At 37.0% G+C, this 21,957-nt stretch overlaps 1 protein-coding gene across 10 annotated transcripts in view; it reads right to left on the reverse strand.

Moving 5' to 3' along the window:
- The window catches only part of PSD3 (pleckstrin and Sec7 domain containing 3), a 702,408-nt gene that overhangs the window by 64,954 nt on the left and 615,497 nt on the right, over positions 1-21,957 (reverse strand). For all 10 annotated transcript variants that reach the window (XM_044379268.3, XM_048226255.2, XM_044379274.3 and 7 more), the window contains 2 exons: positions 6,619-6,776; positions 3,934-4,078 (listed from right to left, as the gene is read on the reverse strand). In XM_044379268.3, coding sequence (XP_044235203.2) covers positions 3,934-4,078; positions 6,619-6,776 — 303 coding nt within the window. The remainder of the gene's footprint in view (positions 1-3,933; positions 4,079-6,618; positions 6,777-21,957) is intronic.

The following is a 21,957-nucleotide window of genomic DNA, read 5'->3' on the forward strand; positions in this document are numbered from 1 at the left end:
GACACCACAGTCCCCAGCTGCCAAAGCCTAGATGACAATCCTTATTCCTTTACTTCAATGGGCCACTAGGAACACTCATTCCACACTCTCAAGATATCTCAAATACTTCCACTTCCATCCATCTCTTCTACAAATAACTTTGTTACTTTTCCTCTCATTATTTCCCCTGCTTTTATTTTTATTTTATCTGTTTTAAAGATTTATTTATTTATTTATTTATTTGGGAGAGAGAGAGAGAACAAGCAGGGGGAACGGCAGGCAGAGGGAAAGGGAGAAGCAGGCTCCCCGCTGAGCAGGGAGCCCGATGTGGGGCTCAATACCAGGACCCTGGGATCATGACCTGAGCCCAAGGCAGATGCTTAACTGACTGAGTCACCCAGATGCTCTTATAATGCCTTCGAAATTAGGCTTTTTTTTTTTTTTATTATGTTAGTCACCATACAGTACATCATTAGTTTTTGATGTAGTGTTCCATGATTCATTGTTTGCGTATAATACCCAGTGCTCCATGCAACACGTGCCCTCCTTAAAACCCATCACTGGGCTAGCCCATCCCCCATCCCCCTCCCCTCTAAAACCCTCACTTTGTTTTCCAGAGTCCACAGTCTCTCGTGGTTCATTTTCCCCTTCTGTTTACCTGCCCTTCATTTTTCCCTTCCTTCTCATACCAATCTCCCTGCTATTCCTTATGTTCTATAAATGAGTGAAACCATATGATAATTGTCTTTCTCTGCTTGACTAATTTCTCTTAGCATAATCTCTTCCAGTCTCATCCATGCTGATGCAAATGTTGGGTAATCACTCTTTTTGATGGCTGAGTAATATTCCATTGTATATATGGACCACATCTTCTTTATTCATTCGTCTGCTGAAGGGCATCTTGGCTCCTTCCACAGTTTGGTTATTGTGGACAATGCTGCTATGAACATTGGGGTCCATATGGCCCTTCTTTTCACTACATCTGTATCTTTGGGGTAAATACCCAGTAGTGCAATTGCTGAGTCACAGGGTAGCTCAATTTTTAACTTTTTAAGGGACCTCCACACTGTTTTCCAGAGTGGTTGTACCAGCTTGCATTCCCACCAACAGTGTAAGAGGGATCCCCTTTCTCCACATCCTCTCCAACATTTGTTGTTTCTTGCCTTGCCCATTTTTGCATTCTAACTGGTGTAAGGTGGTATCTTAATGTGGTTTTGATTTGAATTTCCCTAATGGGTAATGATGTTAAACATTTTTTCATGTGTCTGTTAGCCATTTGAATGTCTTCATTGGAAAAATGTCTGTTCATCTGCCCATTTTTTGATTATTTGTTTCTCAAGTATTGAGTTTGAGAAGTTCTTTAGAGATCTTTTCCGGGCTTTTGCTCTCTGGTGGCTTTCCCTGGCAGCCTTCTGTGACTCTTCTGAGAGTCAGAGCAGCAGTGACCGTATCCAAACCTCTGTCTCAGAACAGAGAGATCTCAGTCTGCTCTACAATGAGCTCTTCAGGCCACTCTAACTCCCTTTCTGTTGGTGCTGCTGAAAACATGCAGCATCCGGGGTTGTGCACCCTATAGCAGTTCTCCCAGTCCTTGCTCCCAGGGCTGGCATGTCTCTGCCCTTTGTGCTTCTAACACCGCCATCCACCCCCGGTTTGCGTGTATGCTCCTGAGCTCGCAGTTTCAGTCTGGTTTGCGCAGGCACTCCGGAGCTCCTGGTTTCAGTCTGGTTTCCCCCTGGCTACCCGTCCTCGAATCGGGCCGCTCCCCAGTGCAGGTGGCTACTGCTTCCCGGCGCCCGAGTGCCACGGCTCCTTCCCGCTTCTGTTTATCTTCCGATATCTGTGTGCAGACTCTTGGCTCCCCGCTTCATATGTCGACACTCAGCGCCGGAGATGTTCGTTTGTAGAGATCCAGATGCATCTTCTTCTCAGGCTGATTTCGTGGGTGTTCAGGATGGTCTGGTAGATATCCAGCTCGACTCAGGGGACTGGCTGAAATAGGGTCCCCTACTCCTCTGCCATCTTTTTTCCCCTCCCAAAATTAGGCTTTCTGCTTCTAGTAGTTTCCTCCTCTAATACTTTCTTCCTGTTGTAACATAAATAATTTTTAAAGCACAAATTTGGTGCTTAAACTGTTATCATAAGGATGTTGGGGAACCAGTGAAGCATCCAGTCCTACACATGACATAAAAGACCTTTCATCATGGGGCCTTACTTACTTCTACAGAGGAATGTATCTCACCTTTTCTCAATATTTTTGCTCAAGTCACATTTGATAACTAATATGTGGTTCCCACATCTCAGTGCTTTCTACTCTGGGCCTTTCTGATCCTCTGTTGCATCATTTTCTCTTCCCACAACACATGTAACTGCTACTCCTCCTTTAAGTTTCATATGAGATACCATACCTTCCTCCTCCAGCTATAAGCCAGGCTAAATGTCTCCTCTTATACTCCATAGCACTCTGGACTCACCCTTCCTGTACTCTAATCAAACTGTAGTATACTCGCTTGTATGTTTTGTATCCAGAGATTATCTGGATTCCATTTGTCTTTTTGTCTCCGGAGCCTAAAATAGTCTCTCAGGTGTAACGGGCACATAATATGTTAATAATCCATGATGTCAGGTAGGTAGAGGAGTCAATTAATATCAACACCTGGTTGACTAGAGCCAGATGAAACTATTTCTATTATTGCACCAATAAGAGATTCAAAAGAACATCAAAGTAGCTTCCAAAATCCTTAACTAGTCAATGGCAATAGGGGCTCTGCAGACAGGTTTAAAATTGGCAAAATGGGCCTGCTTACAGTGTCCTTAGAACAGAGTTTTAAGGAGGAGCGGGACACAAAATATGTCTTTAGAAAGATCAATCTGACAATAGGAGAGAAGCTTAGGTGACTACATTTAATACCATTCTACTGTACATTGTCTTGATTACCTAGGAAAACCCACATGATCCACTTCCATTTAGCTCCTCCCTAAGAGGTAGAGAAGTCTCTGCCCCATTGTAGTGTGGATAGTGGATTCCTGGGAATATTCTTATATACCCAGCATCAAATACAGCCTGGGATATGGGAAAAGTTCAATAAAATGAATGAATGAATGAATGAATGAATGAATGAATAAAAAGCTTGTTTTCAAGCCAGGATGTCTAACACTAGCCAGTCATTAAAAAAAAAAATAGGTGCTGTTAGTACAAACAAAACCAAAAACCTAAGCCCACCAATTGCAACAACATGGATGGTCCTAAGAGGGTATAATGCTAAGTGAAATAAGTCATACAGAAAAAGACAAATACCATTAAATTCCACTTATATGTGGAATCTAAAGAACAAAACAAATGAATAAACATACAAATAAGCAAAAAACACAGACAGACCATAAATACAGAAAACAGACTAATGGTTCCCAGAGGGGAGGTGGGGTGGAGGATGGGCAAAATGGGTGAAGGAGAATAGGAGGAATAGGATTCCAGATATGGAATGAGTATGTCATGGGGATGAAAAGTACAGCATAGGGCACATAGTCAGTGGTACTGTAATAGCGTGTATGGGGACAGATGACAGCTACACTTGGGGTGAGCACAGCACGACACAGAGATTTGTTGAATCACTATGCTGTACACCTGAAACTAACATTGTGTGTCAACTATACTTCAATTAAAAAAATATAAAAACAAAGTAAACTAGTCCCATTTGACTTAGTAGTAAACTAATATAATTTTTGAAATGTATGCAAAGTATGTGTCCTACCAACCATGACTCAAGTGTGTCAGCTTCCAACAGGAAGTGTAAAACCCAGTACACCCATTCTGCCCCATTTATACAGCAGACCTTCCAAGGCAAGGTCTCACCCCTGCTGCCAAAATGTGGAGTATTAGTCCAATCAAATACTAGTAAGATTATTTTACAAAGTGCTTTTTCCCAAAGTCAAAGCACTATCAAAATGACTTACCTGAGACAATTTTGTTGTAGTAGCAGGCAAAAGTGGACGACTAAACTTTTTCTGAGAGCCAATGGCTGCTGGAAATGGTGGAGCAGAAAATACAGCTGCAACACAATTAATTTTGTTTATCCACCCTTGCATTTCTTCTGGACTCCTATGAGAAATAGATACATTTATATCAGTGTATTTCTCTATCTTAAATGCATCACACCTTGCCCATTTCTCATTACCAATTTAAAATGGCACATAAAATCATTTATTTATTTTTCTTGGTACAATTAATTCCTGACAAAATTTCAATGAGATTAACATTTTCAACAGCAATCACCATGGTAATAAGAGGCCCTGGGAACTCTGATCATTACAGTATAAAGCTGTGATTATCCCTCAAGGATACAGAAGGGGAAAAAAAAGCAAAATCACTTGATAATAAATATTAAGCCCCTACTTTGATACTAGGCTCAGTCATAAATTAATTAAAAAATTAACTCATCTCTTCCAATCATATAATTCAATTTTAAAATTCAACTGAGACTAACTGACAGAATTTAAAAAGAATGTAAAAAAGGGAACACCCACTTGGAAAGCAGCTTTGAGTTTCTTGAAAAGTTAACTATAAATTTATCATATAACACCCAGCAATTCTACTCCTAGGTATATATCCAAGAGAGATAAAAACATATAGGCACAAAAAGATTTGTATGTGAATGTAATAGCATTAGAGTCCAAAAGGAGAAACAATCCAAACGTATCAACCAGTGAATGAATAAAAAAAAAATGTGGTATACATCCATACGGTGGAATACTACTCAGCAATAAAGGCACGAAGTGCAGATATATGTTACAACATGGTGAACCCCCAAAACTTTATGGTAAGTGAAAAAAGCCAGACATATATCATTCTATGATTCCATGTATATGAAAAGTCCAGTAAAGGCAATACTACAGAGACAGCAAGGAGGGTAGTGGTCACGGAGGATCTCCTTGGGGTGATAGAAGTGTTCCAAAACTGGATTCTGGTGATGGTTGCACAATTCTGTAAATTTGCTAAAAATCATAAATCATTAAATTGTACACTTAACCCAGGTGAGATTAATCATACATAAGGTATATCCCAAAAGGGTGTTAAAAAATCTACCTGACAGGATGTGAAAATCATCTGATGTCATTAACATACTTTTAACTTGAGTGTCATATATTTGCAGAGACCAGCAGTGACAGCACTTAAGTATTTGTGAATTCATAAATGAATGGGAGAAATAGTCATGAGCCACAATAGTTGATCAATCATGTACATAATCAAGAAACAGAAGATGGACAAAATGTCAGTCCACATAAAATCATTTCCTTTACCTATTACTCTGAGAAACCACAGTAACCTGAGATCACACTAGAAATCAACTCTTCTTTGCACCCCATATGCTTCTCTAATCGATTTCTCTGGCTCTGTTAACTCAATTCACTGATTTCTGCATCAATTCTATTGATGAAGTTAGAGCTTCTGAGTTATCATATTTGGTATTTTAGTAAAGAACATGTTGGGGAATAGAATAACTTGGAAGGCTCCGATGACTACTAGCTGCAGTTATCCATCTGGCTATGAGTCCTCTGTGGTGTTAGAGCTGTCTCACTCCCACACTAAAAAAGTCCTGTGTAACTTGGATTGCCTTACAGCTTCCTCCTCACCCGGTGTCAGCAATTTCGAACCTCCTCAAATTCAACATTCATAAACCACCAGAGTACCTGTTGTTGTTATTTCTTTTTTTGATCTTACATTGCTACGATCAACGAGCATGCAGACACTTGTGTTCACTATCTTGATGTCAAATTTTAAGACCAGTGCCAACTGTAGTCAATTGGTGGTGTTGTGTTGAGAGTGATTCTGAAGTCAAGCCCAGGCTGTGAAAAGCATGCCATGAAGAATTAACACTGCCACAGCCACTGATTCTATGTGCGCTCCTATAAAAATTCCTGTTCTAGAGGCTCAGTTCTGAAAATCCAGCTTCTCATGTCGCAAATCCAGAATTTTCCATGTGAAGCGCTCCACTTCTAATCTGAAGGTTGCCATGGACCCCTTATTAAACTGGCAATCCATCCCATTTCCTTGCCCACAATATAATTTTATCTTTTTCTTCTAGTTTTATCACAGACTATTAGAGCTCAAAAGGAGAGAGAAGAGAGACAGAGGGAAAAAAAATGGAAATCTATACTTATCGAACAGTTTCTATATGCCAGGCACTGTATGAAGTACTTTATATACTTGATCTCATTTAATTCTCACAAGAACCTTGTGAGATAAATATTATCATCTGCACTAATGACAAGCTAGGGCTCAGAGAGGTTAAATTACGTGTGAGGACAAGCTAGGAAATGGTGATTTGAATCCAGGTCTATTTTACTTATTGTGTGATCAAACTTGTACACCACAACACTTATGCTTTATTTATAAAAATATTAAGTTCTAGAGATGGTAAGTGGCTGACTAAAAGTCACAGGGTTACTTTGTAGCAAACAAAAAACTTGAATTCAGGGTTTCTATTTATGATTCTAGTTTTCTTTGTTGTCTCTCTGATGTGACCTGTTAATGACTTTGATTCCAACTCAAACGATTTCCCCTGAAGGCTCTGATTCTATTTCTTGGTATAAGGTGGTGCTATGCAAACTAAAAAACCAAACCAAACCAATGAAACATACTGGGCTTGAAAAAGCAAGACCCTCCAGTCGGCAGTTTTGAGTTTAAGCACATTTGGTTTCTTCTCGTAGTCTGTGGCCTTCGATGCCAGCGCGTGATGGACACTCACAGCGTTCTTCAAATCCTCTTCAGATAGGGCCTTTTCTGGCTTATATTCATCCTAGAGATGGACAGATGGATACAAAGAAAACTAAGACAAGATCATGTTCAGATTTCATCTTCTCTTTCTACAAGGAAAAAAACCCCCTAAAACTAAAAGAAAAGAAACTAGAAAAATCCACGAAGGTGCATGAAAAAAGTGACATAGTGTAAAAACAACTGCTTCAGATCCCCATCAACAGAATTATACTGATGGTGAAAACCATGCCATTGTGGTCTTTGCTCTAAAGATACTCTATTTTCTTGCTACTTTCTTTTGAGTCAAATATTATCAAAAGAAAATGAACAGTAAAATAAAAGGATTCCTCTAGCTGTTCTTTGAAAGAAAAGAGGGAAATCAGTTTAATGTTCAGGAGAAGGCTTAGCTGTATTATAATAAATTGGGAAAATGGATAAAATTATATAAAACGGAGGGTGTCATGTATAGATGCAATTTTGTCTTTGGGCATGAATTACACACAATTTACAGAATTTATAAAGGTTTTCTGTATGGCTTCCCTCCAAAATAACAACAAAAAAGTCCCACAGGTATAATAATGAGAATTTACAGCAAATTTGATTACTATTACCCTATCATTATATTTAGTAGTTTCCCCAGGTCCATTAGAATAAAAAAGGACTTCAAAGAAAGCAATTAAATACAGTAGACATTACAAACTGTTTTAGGAGATGTTTGCTAGTGTGTAAGGTCCCCTCTTCCCCTTCCCATAATCTGTCAGACATGATACTAAATAAACTTGCATTTCTGTAAAGAAAACATACATAAACACACAGTCCTCTAACCTAATTAGTAAAAAAATCCTAAAAGGAAGACGTTATCTACTCTCTTATCACAGACTGGTTTTATAAACTTCCAAAAAAAACCTAATTACCCTTTCTCATACCTCCTACTTTCTTCCCCCATTCCCTCCACAAATCAAGCAATTCAAATGTACTATTGCTATTAATTCAAACAGTCAGAAATCAACAGAAATAAACTTTTGATCCTTAATGATCAGTGACAGTGTTGAGAGAAAAAGGCAAGAAAAACCTAAAATACACAGTAAATACCAATAGGAATATAAAGATTACCAAATTTATATTAAATGATGAAATTACTACTTTAAATTGCAATAAGTCTATTTTATTAAGCCTCAGAGATTAAGAACTGCTGTTGACAATGACAGTTATCCAGAGCAGTATGATGAATAAAGAAAGAAAATAAAAAGAAATCTTAAAATAAATACAATATATTTATACCCATCTGTTCTACAATTCCCATTAATGCATAAAGCTGTAATCTAGTTACATTTCGGGGTCTTGTCTTTTCTAAATGAGATTTTTCTTAGTGATTAAGCGTTCCAAAGATTCACAAATCTCCTTGCAGGGAAAATGTCATTAGAGTAGGAGGTACCAACCAGAGGTAGAGCTCCCCTCCAACCTCATGATTATGCTACAGTAGAACCCTGCGTAGCTGAACAGTCACTCATTTTAACCACTTACCTCCATATAGGAATCTGAAGCAGATAAATATTGAGGAGTGGAGATAAAAGATCAGGGTCAAAATTATCTTCAGAGAATTCATATGCTACCTCTATTTCCATACATACTGACTGCTAACACACTGGATATTGGAATTTGCACATGGATCAGCCTAGAAATTTCTGCATGTCATTTTTGATGTCTAAGTCTGTGATTTGGCCTTTTACCTTAATTCCTTCTCACTAGTTTCTTTTGATTAATTTTTTGTTTGTTTGAATTTAAGACGATTACTTAGTTCTTTTGCTTTTCCGATTTCTTCTTTAATTAAGAAAGAATTTAAGGCTAGAATTTTTCCTCTGAGTACAGGTTACACATAATTTGAAAATGAAAAGTATTTTTTCATTGTTCCCTACATAGTTTGCAGTTTTATTTTTTGATCTCTTCTTTGATCTTAGTCATGTCAAATAGTATGTTTCTTAAGTTTAAAGTACCTAAGGTTTTAGTTATTTATCATTATATATTTCTAATTTTATTGGCTTCTGACCAAAGATTTTATAGCACTCTGTAAAATCGATTTTATGTCTTCAAAATTTGTTAAGGTTTTCAGACTACATTTGATTTTTGTTAATGTTCCATGGACATACAGAAAAATATTATTCTCTGAGGGATGTGTGTTTTTATATTAATTGACTCAATCTATGTTCTTACATCATTTTTTCTACAAGTTCATCCTCTTGAGACAAACATACTGACCTCTTTCTTTCACTATATTGTATTTTAGGTTCTCCTTGCATTTCTAATAGTTTTTTTCACATTTTAGTTGCTATGTTGTTTGATGTATTTAGGCTTATGACTGTTATCTTCCTTAAATGATGTGCTATTTATATTTTAAAATGTTCTTTATCCAGTACTACATAAGACAGAAACTTAAAAGGCTCTCTCTCCCATAAAAATGTTCTAATTCTCTACTAATAGTCCACACATCAACACAATAAGATTTTAAAAATCATTTAACTTCCCTCCCGCTTTCTCATTAATCCTAAACTTTGCTGAAATACTTTATTATGTTGTTCTGTAATCTTATTAAAATTATCTGTATTATGTATTTTCTATTTCAAGAAACCTTACTTCACACTTAACACTACACGTTCACTGAGTCTCTCATTCTTTTAGATTTAATTGCTCACTTACTAACTTCTATCTTGAGGTCCTTTTTCTCATCCCTTGGTTACTTTCTCTCCTTTCAAGTATTTTTTTCAGGTGAATGACATACTCTAGTTTTAATTTCCAAACACCTTTCATTTTCTGTGGCAGGTATAGTACTCTTGGATGCAGTTTTCTTCTACTCAGTAATCTGTAGATGCTATTCTATTGTCTTCTACCTTCCAGTTTTACAAATGTCCAATGCTAGTCTGATTCTCTTTTTTTCCATATTACTGTATTTTCTGTTATGAATCTTATAGAGATTTCTTTTTATTCTCAGAATTTAGGAATTATTGCTAGGCTATGCCTTAATATTCTCATCTAACCAGACTGGAATGAAAAAATTCCCACCCTAATATGACTATTCACTCGAGAGGCTAACTGCTGATAGAAATAATCAACCCAGTTATACAGATGTGTGCCAGCACTGATTTATGGTCTTCAGCTATGGTTGCATTCAGTGCCAACTGACAATTCTTTCACACATCCATGAAAATTTTTTTGTTGTATTCTGCCAAATATTCCCCAGTCTCTTTAACACCCCTGACTCACCGCAACTGTGGTTAAGAGCACAGGTACGTGGAGTTAGAACTATCTAGGTTCAAATGACTAGTTCTAATATGATACTTAATGTTTTCATGACCTTAGGTTAATTAAACTTATTAAACTTTCTAAAATTGAGAAGCAGTGATAATACTTTCCTCATAGAACTGAGATGATGAAATTAAATGAGATACTGTTTCTTAAATTCAATGTTCACAGCTTATAGTAACCACTCAAATGCTAGCTGGTATAATTTCTAATAATAATTTCTTAGTAACATATAGCTTGACCTTGTATTTTATAAGGTCAAACTTGTAAATATAAAACTTTCTGCTTACATACCCTATAAATACAGCACGTGGTGACCACTTTTGTTTTCTTTCTTCCTAAAACAGAAGATCCCTGCTCAAGGCTAATTCTCCATCAACCTTTCTTAAGAGCTTATTTCACTGATTATTATAATTCTTCTATATTTTTAATTATTCTCTATCTACTGGCTTCTTCCCCAAAGCCTATAAATACACTCCAAGTCTCTTACCTTTGTAAAATAATAGTCTCTTCTGAATATTGCTTTCTCCTCTGGCATCACTTCTTTTCCTTTGTATATGATGAGTTAGAAGTTCATATTAGCTGTTTTTATATATTGTCTTCCAGTTTACCTTTTAACCCATTGCAATCTGGAATTCATTTCTATGCCTCACTGAAACAGCCCTGGCAGAGGTCATGAATGAGCTCTTAATTGAAAAATTCAATAAATTATTGTCTGTTCTCAGCATATGGCACCCAAGGAAGTCAACAATATTTTTGAAATTCTTTCTTTGCTTCTATTAAAATACACTCCTGGTTTCTCTCCTACCTTGCTGAGCATTTCTTTGTTACCTCCTCTTTAGACTACCCTTCAGATGTTAGTTCTGCCATTGCCTTTCATCTTTTCTCATTCCCCAAATACCCTTTGGGATGATTACAACTGTTCTTGTCCGTTAAACTCCTACCTATATCATGATGTCTAACAAACTGCTATAGGTTGAATAAGAAACATGAGGCCAGGGGCGCCTGGGTGGCACAGTGGTTAAGCGTCTGCCTTCGGCTCAGGGCGTGATCCCAGCGTTATGGGATCGAGCCCCACATCAGGCTCCTCCGCTGGGAGCCTGCTTCTTCCTCTCCCACTCCCCCTGCTTGTGTTCCCTCTCTCGCTGGCTGTCTCTATCTCTGTCGAATAAATAAATAAAAAATCTTTAAAAAAAACAAAAGAAACATGAGCCCAATTCATAGCTATTAATAATGAATGACTTAAGCTTTTGAACTTGGAGGAATATAAATATTCTTAGAACATATTCTATCTGCCAATATTTTCATTTAAAACCAAGCCTAAAGGATGACATTTTTAGACTGCTCTAAAAGTGCAAGGGATTTTAAAATGCAACATTTATTATAGCCTTAAGTAAAAGCAAACAATAGTTATCAAACTTGGGAGAATTGTTCCACTGTTGCTTTAGAGGACTCTATTCTACAGCAGTTTCCAAAACTAAGATACACTGCCAGTTTACCTTACGTTGGAAGGAAAATACCGCACAGGACAGAAATGGTACGCAAGATCTATGTAGTTAGGATGGAACCGAAGTCTAGGAATATTAAGTCTAACAAGCCTGTTTTTCTAGTTGATAGTAATATCACTTTACCGTGAAAAAAATAAGGCAAAATAGGAGAGGATCAAGATAATGGAGTAGGAAGATCCCGAGCTCACCCCCTCCCATGGACACACCAAAAGCTACAACTACATATAGGACAACTACCTGTGAGAAAAAACTGAAGAAGAGAAGAACAGATTATACACAACTAAGGATATAAAAAAAATCTACAAAGACTTGGGTAGGAGGGGCAGAGATGTCTAGTCAGGAACCATACCCACAGTTTAGTGATCCACAGAGAAAGGGATTTCAGAACCAATGAGGGCCCTCTCTGAGGAAGGAGGTTTCCAGGCCACACATTGGACTCCACGGCCCAGGGGATCTGCACCGGAAAGATAAGCACCCATAATGTCTGGCTTTGAAATCAGTGGGGCTTAGGTCTGGGGGCCTTAAGGGGCACACACACAACTCACTTGCTCTAAGTTCCAGCACAGAGGCAGCAGTTTCAAAAGTGCCTGGGTTAACAGAGAAGGAGATCCATCAACTAACTTTAGGGTATGTATCAGAGAGTGAGGGGTCTGTTAGAACGTTCTCTGGGGATGGAAGTGCTGGCAGGGACCATTTCTGACACTCTCCATCTACTGGGCTAGCACCATTCACCTAATGATAACATTTGCCTGTGGACTTACACAGCCAAACTGCCTACCAGTCCAGCATTCCTCCCAAGTGGCTCCTTGCCCCACAAAACATGGTGGTGGCCTCAGCTGGCATCAGTGACCCCAACCCAGGGAGCCATCCTTGCACACCAGGGCATCTACAACACACACAGCCATATCTCACAGCCAGCTGCATCAGAAACCTGTCCCACCTGTCCCATGCATCAGCACTCCTATAGCTGTCATAGCCAGGCCTCTCAGCTAGCTATGTTGGGGGCCAACCCAGCACATCAGAATGTCTGCTGCAGTCACAGCCAGAATGGTTGGCCAGATGGGTTGGGGGCCAACCCCACTCACCAGCATGCCCATAGCAGTTGTGGCCAAGCCTCACAGACAACCCTGTTGAGATAGTCCTGTAAACTAGTGAGTCCGTCAATCATGACCCAGCTATAAGAGGAGGGTTCACGTTGCTAACACAAGGGCTTGAATGACTAAAGTTTGCACTACTGGGTGCCACAGGACAACTTCTGTATAAAGCCACTCCTTCAAAACTGGGAGATGTAACTGATTGACCTAACACACAGAAACAAACATAGAATGTTATGCAAAATGAAGAGACAAAGAAATACATTCCAAATGAAAGAACAAGACAAAATCCAAGAAGAACTAAATGAAACAGACATAAGCAATCTATCAGGTAAAGAGTTTAAAGTGATGGTCATAAAGAGGCTCACTGAAATCAGGAGAAGAATGGATAAATACAATAAGGACTTCAACAAAGATAGAAAATTAAAAAAAAAGAATCACTGGAGCCAAGGGATACGATAACTAAAATGAAAAATACACTAAAGGGAATCAACAGCAGCTGATTAAATGAAGCAGAAGAATGAATCAGTGATCTGGGAGACAAGTAGTGGAAATCACCTAAATGTAATGGTAAAAAGAAAAAAGAATTTTAAAAAATAAGGATACTTAAAAGAACCCATGAAACGACATCAAATATACTAACATTCATATTAAAAGCATCCCAGAAGAAGAAGAGAAAAAGGAACAGAAACTCTATTTGAAGAAATAATGGGTGAAAACTTCCCTAACCTCCAGAAGGAAACAGACATCTAAGTCCAGGAAGCATGGAGAGCCTCAAACAAGATGAACCCAAAAAGGTCCATACGAAGACATATAATAAGCAATGTGTCAACAGTTAAAGAGAGAATCTTAAAAGTAGTAAGATAAAAACAACTAGTTATGTACAAGGGAACCTCCATACAATGACCAGCTGGTTTTTCAGGAGTAACTTCACAGTCCAGAAGGGAGGGGCACAATATATTCAAAGTACTGAAAGGAAAAAACCTACAACCGAGAATACTTCATCTGGCAAGGTTATCACTCAGAACTGGAGAGATAAGGAATTTCCCAGAAAAGCAAAAGCTAAAGGAGTTCATCAACATCAAATTGGTCTTACGAGAAACGTTAAAGGGACTTCTTTAACAGAAAAGAAAAGGCCATAACTAGAAAAATAAATATGAAATAAACAATCTTACTGCTAAAGGTAAACATATAGTAAAGGTTGTGGATCAAGTACTAATATGGCTGGTATGAAGGCTAAAAGACAAAAGCAGTAAAATAATCTAGACCTAAAACAATTAGTCAAGGTACATAACAAATAATATGTAAAATATGATGTCAAAAATATAAAATGTGGTTGTGGGATGGGGAGATGTAGTGCTTTTACACGGCACTGGAACTTCAGCCACTAGCAACTTAAAATAGTGTACCATATATGCTATGTATGAACCTCATGGTAACCACAAACCAAAAACCTGTAATAGATACACAAAAGATAAAGAGAAAAGGATATAAACATAACACTGAAAAAATCAAAATCCAAACAGATGATGGCAAGAGAAAGGAACAGAGAAGAACTATAAAAACAACCAGAAAACAACCAATAAAATGACAATAAGTACTTATCTATCAATAATTACTTTAAATGCAAATGGATTAAATTCTCCAAAAAAGGACACAGGGTGGCCGAATGAATAAAAAACAAGATACCAATCTATCCATCCAGGAGGCCTGAGGGCAGGAAGAGGGCTGTGTCATTGTGTTGGTTGCCCTGAGGCAGGAGCTCAGTCCCCAGGCTTGGGCCCAGGGTTGGGCCCCACAGGGATTGTTTGGGACACCATTGGGGCTTGCAAGGTTCCCTCAGGGATGAAGTTATAAGGAAAAAAAAAAAAAACCAAGAAACACAAACAGGCTAACGGCATGCTAGTAAACAACCAATGGGTCAAAGAAGAAAACGGAAAAAATATATTGAGGCAAATGAAAAAGAAAACAATAGTTTTCAACAATGGATTCAACAAAAGAGGTTGTAACAGGGAAGTTTACTGTGATACAGGTCCACCTCAAGAAACAAGAAAAATCTCCAATGAACAATTTTATACCTAAAGGAACTAGAAAAAGAACAGAGCCCAAATTTACAAAGGAAGGAAATAAAAAAGATCAGAGTGGAAATAAATGAAATAGAAAGTTTAAAAAAAAGTAGAAAAGATCAATGAAACTAAGAGCTGGTTCTTTGAAAAGAAATACTAAACTGAAAAACCTTGAGCCAGACTCATCAAGAGAAAAAAGAGCCCAAATCAATAAAATCAGAAATAAGAGAAGTTACAACTTATACCACAGAAACACAAAGGATCATAAGATACTTCTATGAACAATTACATGCTAATGAAGGGGATAACCTAGAAGAAATGGATAAATTCCTAAAAACATACAATCTTTCAAAACTGAATCAAGAAGAAATAGAAAATGTGAACAGACCAGTAATCGAAAAACTCTCAAACAAAAGTCCAGGACCAGATGGTTTCAGAGGTAAATTCTATCAAACATTTAATAGTTAGTAACTATCCATCTCAAACTTTTCCAAAAAACTGAAGAAGATGGAACATGCTGCAAGTTTTTCTATGAGGCCAACATTACCTGATACCAAACCCGAAGACAACGCAAAAAGAGACAATATGCCTCATGGACACAGATGCAAAAATCCTGAACAAAATAGTAGTAAACTAAATTCAGCAATACATTTAAAGTACGTATACCACGATCAAGTGGGATTGATTACAGGATTGCAAGGATGTTTCAATATTTGCAAACTAATCAATGTGATATACCATATTAACAAAAAGGATAAAAAGCCTTATCATCTCAATAGATGCAGAGAAAGCATTTGATAACATTTGATATCTGTTTAAGATAAAAACTCTCAACAAATGGGGTTCAGAGGTAACATACCTCAATGTAATAAAGCCCATACATGAAAAACCTACAGCTAACATCAGACTCAATGGTGAAAAGCTTAAAGCTAAAATCAGAAACAGGACAAGGATGCCTGCTCCCGTCACTTTTATTCAACACAATATTGGGAGTCCCAGCCACAGTAATAAGAAAAAACCAAATAGGTAAGGAAGAGGTAAAACTGTTGCTGTTTGCGGATGATATGATAATACATATAGAAAACCCTGAAGAATCCACCAAAACTACTAGAACTAAAATAAATTTGGTAAAGTTATAGGATACAAAATTAATATGCATATATCTGTTGTATTTCCCAATACTAATAATGAACTATCAGAAAGAGAAATTAAGAAAACAATCCCATTTACAACTGCACCAAAAATAATAAGATACCTAGGAATGAATTTAACCAATGAGGTGAAAGACCTACTCTGAAAACCTTAAGAAATTGATAAAAGAAACTGAAGATGACACAAATGGAAAGATACTCCATGTACATGGATTGAAAGAATATTGTTAAAATGCCCATACTACTACCCGCCACCCCCAAACAATCTACAGATTTACTGCAATTCCAATCACAATACCAGTGTCATTTTTCAGAGAACTAGGACAAATAATCTTAAAATTTGTATGGAGTCACTAAAGACCCCAGTCAAAGCAATCTTGAGAAAGAAGAACAGAGCTGAAAGTAATATGCTCCCTGATTTCAGACTATGCTATGAAGCTGTAGTAATCAAAACAGTATGGTACTATGGTACTGGCACAAAAACAGACACAAAGATAAATGAAACAGAATACAGAAATAAATCCACACTTATATGTTCAGTTAATCTTTGACAGAGGCAAGAATATACAATGGGGAACAGACAGTCTTTAATAATTGCTGTTGGGAAAATTGGACAAGTGCATGCAAAAGAATGAAACCAGACTTCTTACAGCACATATAAAAATAAGCTCAAAATGGATTAAAGACCTAAATGTAGGACCAGAAATCACAAAACTCTAAAAGAAAATATAGACAGTAAACTCTTAGACATTGGTCTTAACAATATATTTTTTTGATCTGTCTCTTCAGGAAAGGGCAACAAAAGTGAAAATAAATAAACGAGTCTAAATCAAACTCATATTTTGAGTTTGAAGGAAGTAAAGGAAACCACCAACAAAATGAAAAGGCAACATACTGAATGGGAAAAGATATTTACAACTGGTAAGGGGTTATTATTCAAACTACGTAAAGAACTCACACAACTCAGTATCAGAGAAATAAACAATTCAGTTAAAAAATGGGCAGAGGACATTATGGATAGACATTTCTCCAAAGAAGACACACAGAGGGCCAACAGACACACGAAAGAATGCTCATCACTAATCATTAGGGAAATAGTAATCAAAATAACAATAACATTTACACCTGTCAGAATGGCTGTTACCAAAAAGAGAGGAAATTGCAATTGCCGGCAAGGGTGCAGATAAAAGGGAATCCTGTGCCCTGCTGGGTGGGAATGCAAAAAGGTGGTGTTACTGTGGAAAACAGTATAAAGAGTCCTCAAAAAAATTAAAAATAGAACTATCATATGAGCTAGCAATTCTACTTGTGGGTATTTATCCACAGAAAACAAAAACAGTAATTTGAAAAGAGGTATGCAACCCAAGTTCATTGCAACATTTTTTACTACAGCCACGATATGTAAGCAACTGAAGTGCTCATCAACATGAATGGATAAGGATGTGGGGTGTCTGTTTGTGTGTCTGTGCGTATACCTACATACAATGGAGTATTACTCAGGACATACAGAAGAATGAAATCCTGTCATTTGCAACAGCATGTATGGACTCAGAGGATATGATGCTAAGTCAAATAAGTCAGATACAGAAATACAAATAGCATATGATTTCACTTATATGTGGAATCTAAAAAATGAAAGAAATGAACAAACAAAACAGAAACAGACTCATAGATACAGATAACAATCTGGTGGTTGCCAAAGTAGAGGGGGTTGGAGGGATGGACAAATGGGGGAATGGGGGTGTAAAGGTACATAATTCTGGTTATAAAATAAATAAGACAGGCAGATACAATGTATAGAATAGGGAATACACTGCATAATATCATAAAACTTTGTATGGTGACAGATGGTAGATTTATGATGGTGATCAGTTCCTAATTTATACAAATGCTGAATCACTGTGTTTTACACTTGAAACTAATATAATATTGTATGTCAACTACACTTCAATTAAAAAAAAACAGGCTATGGGGCGCCTGGGTGGCACAGCGGTTAAGCGTCTGCCTTCGGCTCAGGGCGTGATCCCGGCGTTATGGGATCGAGCCCCACATCAGGCTCCTCCGTTATGAGCCTGCTTCTTCCTCTCCCGCTCCCCCTGCTTGTGTTCCCTCTCTCACTGGCTGTCTCTATCTCTGTCGAATGAATAAATAAAATCTTTAAAAAAAAAAAAATTAAAAAAAATTAAAAAAACAGGCTAAATAAAAAAAATATGTTTGGCATTCTGAACTCCCACTAGAAATTGAAGCTCCAAGTCCATAAAAAATGAGCAAATTCCAGAGTGAGATTGGAAAAACTAGGATTGACAACCGGATATACGGAAATGACGTTATCCTACAGGGTTTGTTCCGACATCTTTATTTTTCACTACTTGAAGTAGAAACAGTGTTTAAATGATGGAATTGGGAAGGAAGAAGCAAGGGATAAATTATCATCAAACCATTTCAAACCGAAGACTCTATGCTATGCAAACTATAATATGAAACAGCAAAATAAATACAATCAAGAAATTTTCTGCAAGAAAACAAAATGCTCCATGACATCTAACTACTATCCATTTGTTTCAAACAAATGAAAGGTGACAGTGATGCCTAAAAACATGTTACTCTCCTCCGTGTTCAGTTGCAGTCTGTATCTTTTTTATCTAGCGTGATTCATTAGAGCATTCCACCACCCAATTAAGCACCAATAATGTGATTTTACAATGCTATTTACTTTAAATTCATTTAAAGTATGGAATGAAAAGCTTTCTTTTTTCCCCCCTAAGAAGCTATTAATTAAATGTCTTATAATTTTGAATCATAACCCACTAACACAAAATCATCTATATATGTACAAATAACTGGTATCAGTCTGAAAACTTGTACTCTCAGGTAAATATAAAGTCCCATTTGGAAAGTGACCAAATCTCAATAGAAATTCTTTGACATCAGTTGAAAAGATTCTCAGATTTCAGTTTTCAAAATATTATTTACTCATGCCTTATTAAATAGGTAAAAAAAACAATTTAAAGCAAAGTTGAAATGGTCTTGATTTTCATTGAGAGAATAAAGACTGGAAAGCTGAGAACAAATTCTTGTTTGAAACTGATGATATTAATAAAAATGTTAGCAATTAAAGGAAACTGGATCTTAATCTATTAATCCTTGATTTTTAAAAAGGCATTAATAGTGTTTTTTATAACTTGGTGACTATTTTTTTTTTTAATTCTAAATATCTTTGGTTAGCTGTCTTTCTAAAAATCATTCAGTTTCTTTTTCTTCTCCCAGGGAGCAAATAAAGTGCTATGTTTCCACAAATGTGGGAAGTGAGGAGTAACAGCATATCAGATGAAGGCATGTTTTAGCCCATCACTCAACTAATTACACATTTGACAATCAGTTATTTGCAGAATTTTAAAAATTGAAAGGAGCCTGAGGGATCTTTTCATCTAACTTTCTCATGTTAGGTAAGCAATTTTAGTGTCAGAAAAATGTGACCTATATTATAATACTAAAGAGAATTAGGAGAGAATAAACAAGTTAAAGTCAAAGGATTCAAGATGTTTCTATTATATGTTATAATAATGTGGAGGTAACAGCCTGTAGTAGGAGAACTTCGTTATGCACTGAAACACTTTGCACTGTAACCCTCCTTAGTCTATATAGACAGGGAGCACTTACAGACACAGGAGAACATGAAGGACTTTTGAAATGCTTTCTCAGTAACGCCTCGGACTTCTTTGAAGCCCAGGAAATTTTCTAGGATCAGTCTGGTGACTGAACTAGGAATTTAGGATCTATATTTTTCATGATTACACAACTAAACTGGAAGAGTTAGATAGAGGTAATAACCATCAACAGCCTTTGAAAAAGCTAATAGGATTACTTGACTTAACATACCAAAAGACTTAAGAAGTCTTTGTTTATAAGCAGAAGAAAAAATCTCGAGCACCCTCCTATACTTCTTCCATATTTCTATTTTTATTGGTAGGAGGCTGCTGTCTGCTTTCCTCTCAGTTCTAGACATTACTAACGTGCGCTTGTTATGATGTGACCACATTGATGTGTCTGTCCACCACCCACCGTCCCATCACTCAGTTCAGAGTCCTGTGAGATCAAGTTAGTGTCTAATTCATGTTTCCCTTCACAACTTTCACATGATTTCTGGGGTTATAGTATTAATTGAAAGGAAGAGAGGTAAAGTGAGAGGGAGGAAGACAGAGAGGGAGAGAGAAGCACTGCTTAGGGACCTGAGTAGCAAATGGGGAATGAAGTTTGAGTTCTGGACCTAACCCAAACTTGGAAGAAACCATAAAGCACTGCATCATCTCTTCAAGTGGGGACAAAAAAATTCTTCAGGAATAAACCAGTTTCTGTTTATTGGGCATCTGAATGAGAATTGTGTTTTTAAACAGAAATCTTCAGAGCACAGCCTGTATGTCTTAAGCCCCAGAGACCAGGTGTGTTTCTAGCTATAGTGTCTTTTTATAAACTTACAGTCTTTTAGAGTTGTGATTATTTCTGGACTATCTCTTATATAATGGTCACATTTCTCTGCTGGACTACGTCATTCATCTAAATTATGACTAGTGAAAACTTGGATATTACCATCATTCTCCCAAGGAAACAGGAGGCTTCAAAGCCTAGTTAACTTTTTCTTTCATGCATTTACCATTGTTTTAGAGAATGAGAGAAGTCCAGAGAGCCTTTTCAAAGTGTGAAAGGACACAGAGCCAGCAATTTCATGAAAAGAAATAAAAATGCCCTGAGCATACAGGAAAGCTTTTTGCTCTCAGGGACAAACCAGCTCCTGGCACTATGGTATTCGTCATATCAGCCTCAGACTGGCCGCAATCATCACAGTCAGAAGACTTAAATCATCGGTGTCTTTTTTCTGCTCACTCCTGATGTCACCTATACTTCAAATACTGCAAAAACAAAAAGAATGAACAACTCTCTTCCCAATCAGATTTAAAAAACCTTGTAAGTAGTTGGAACACGTCTCTCTTCCAAGTAATCCAAGGAATGAAGAGAACATCTTGCTACAAGCACAGAGAGTTCCTAGGATATTGTGACAGCAAGCTAAATTTTTACGTAATGAACTGATTTTTTCCTTTGAAAGACCTGGTGAAGATAAATATATTCAGGTTTGAATAGCTGTTTTCTAGACCCTTGAGGTAAAACATATTAGAAGATTCTCAAGAGCCTGGTCTGGAGAATGCAATAATTAAGTAATTTAGTGCCATATATTAACAAGCAACCTACACCTATTTCTCATAACCATTCCATCAATCACCTGACAATTTATTTTAAGAGCAACATAGTTCAGTTTTGTCACCACCAGACCTGTAATAGAAATACTGTCATAAAGCTCACAAAAAAGTACTTTCAAGAAAAAGGCACAGACTAGCAAGGTCAGGCACAAAGCCCATAATAGAAACCAACAGAGAACTTTTGAAGTTCTGTGATAGCAAAGGCTCGTCTAAGCCTTTAGCTAGCAGATGACTCATTCTCAGTTAACAAATGGATATGAAGTTAATATCTGAATATCAACAATGATGGATCATCAAGACCAATAAGAATTTACTCATTTTATCATCAGTTCATAGCAATTTCAAAATTTTAAAGCATAAACTGTGTTACATTAAAGTGATAATATTAGAATCCTCTGTAATGAATACTTTATATTCCACCAATAATAATAATCATTAATAGGGTGTGCATTTCTTAGGCATGGGCTGGCCTGGGTTCAGAGATACTGAAAGTATGAGAACCAAACAATGAAAGGAGTATATTCTTACTTAGCTAAAAGACCAAGAAAAAAACCACTGTATCATAAACGCCCTATTTTGGTGTACCTAAGGGAGTTCTAGAAACTGGAATCAGTTATTATTCATCCAACTTTATTCCATTTACCCTATGTTTTTTCCACTTATCATATCACTAGCCATTCTTTGCATGAGACTGGACTTCTCATCTACATTGTAACCCTAAGCTTTTCTAGGGGGTAGATACAATGTTTGTTTCTTACATAGCTCCCAATATGACATTTTATAAATGGTTCTGACATTACTATTGTGATACTCTGTGGATTTACTTTTTGCTTGAAAGTTAGAGACAAACATGACT

The sequence above is a fragment of the Ursus arctos genome, unplaced genomic scaffold, assembly GCF_023065955.2.
Source record: "Ursus arctos isolate Adak ecotype North America unplaced genomic scaffold, UrsArc2.0 scaffold_27, whole genome shotgun sequence".
NCBI lineage: Eukaryota > Metazoa > Chordata > Mammalia > Carnivora > Ursidae > Ursus > Ursus arctos.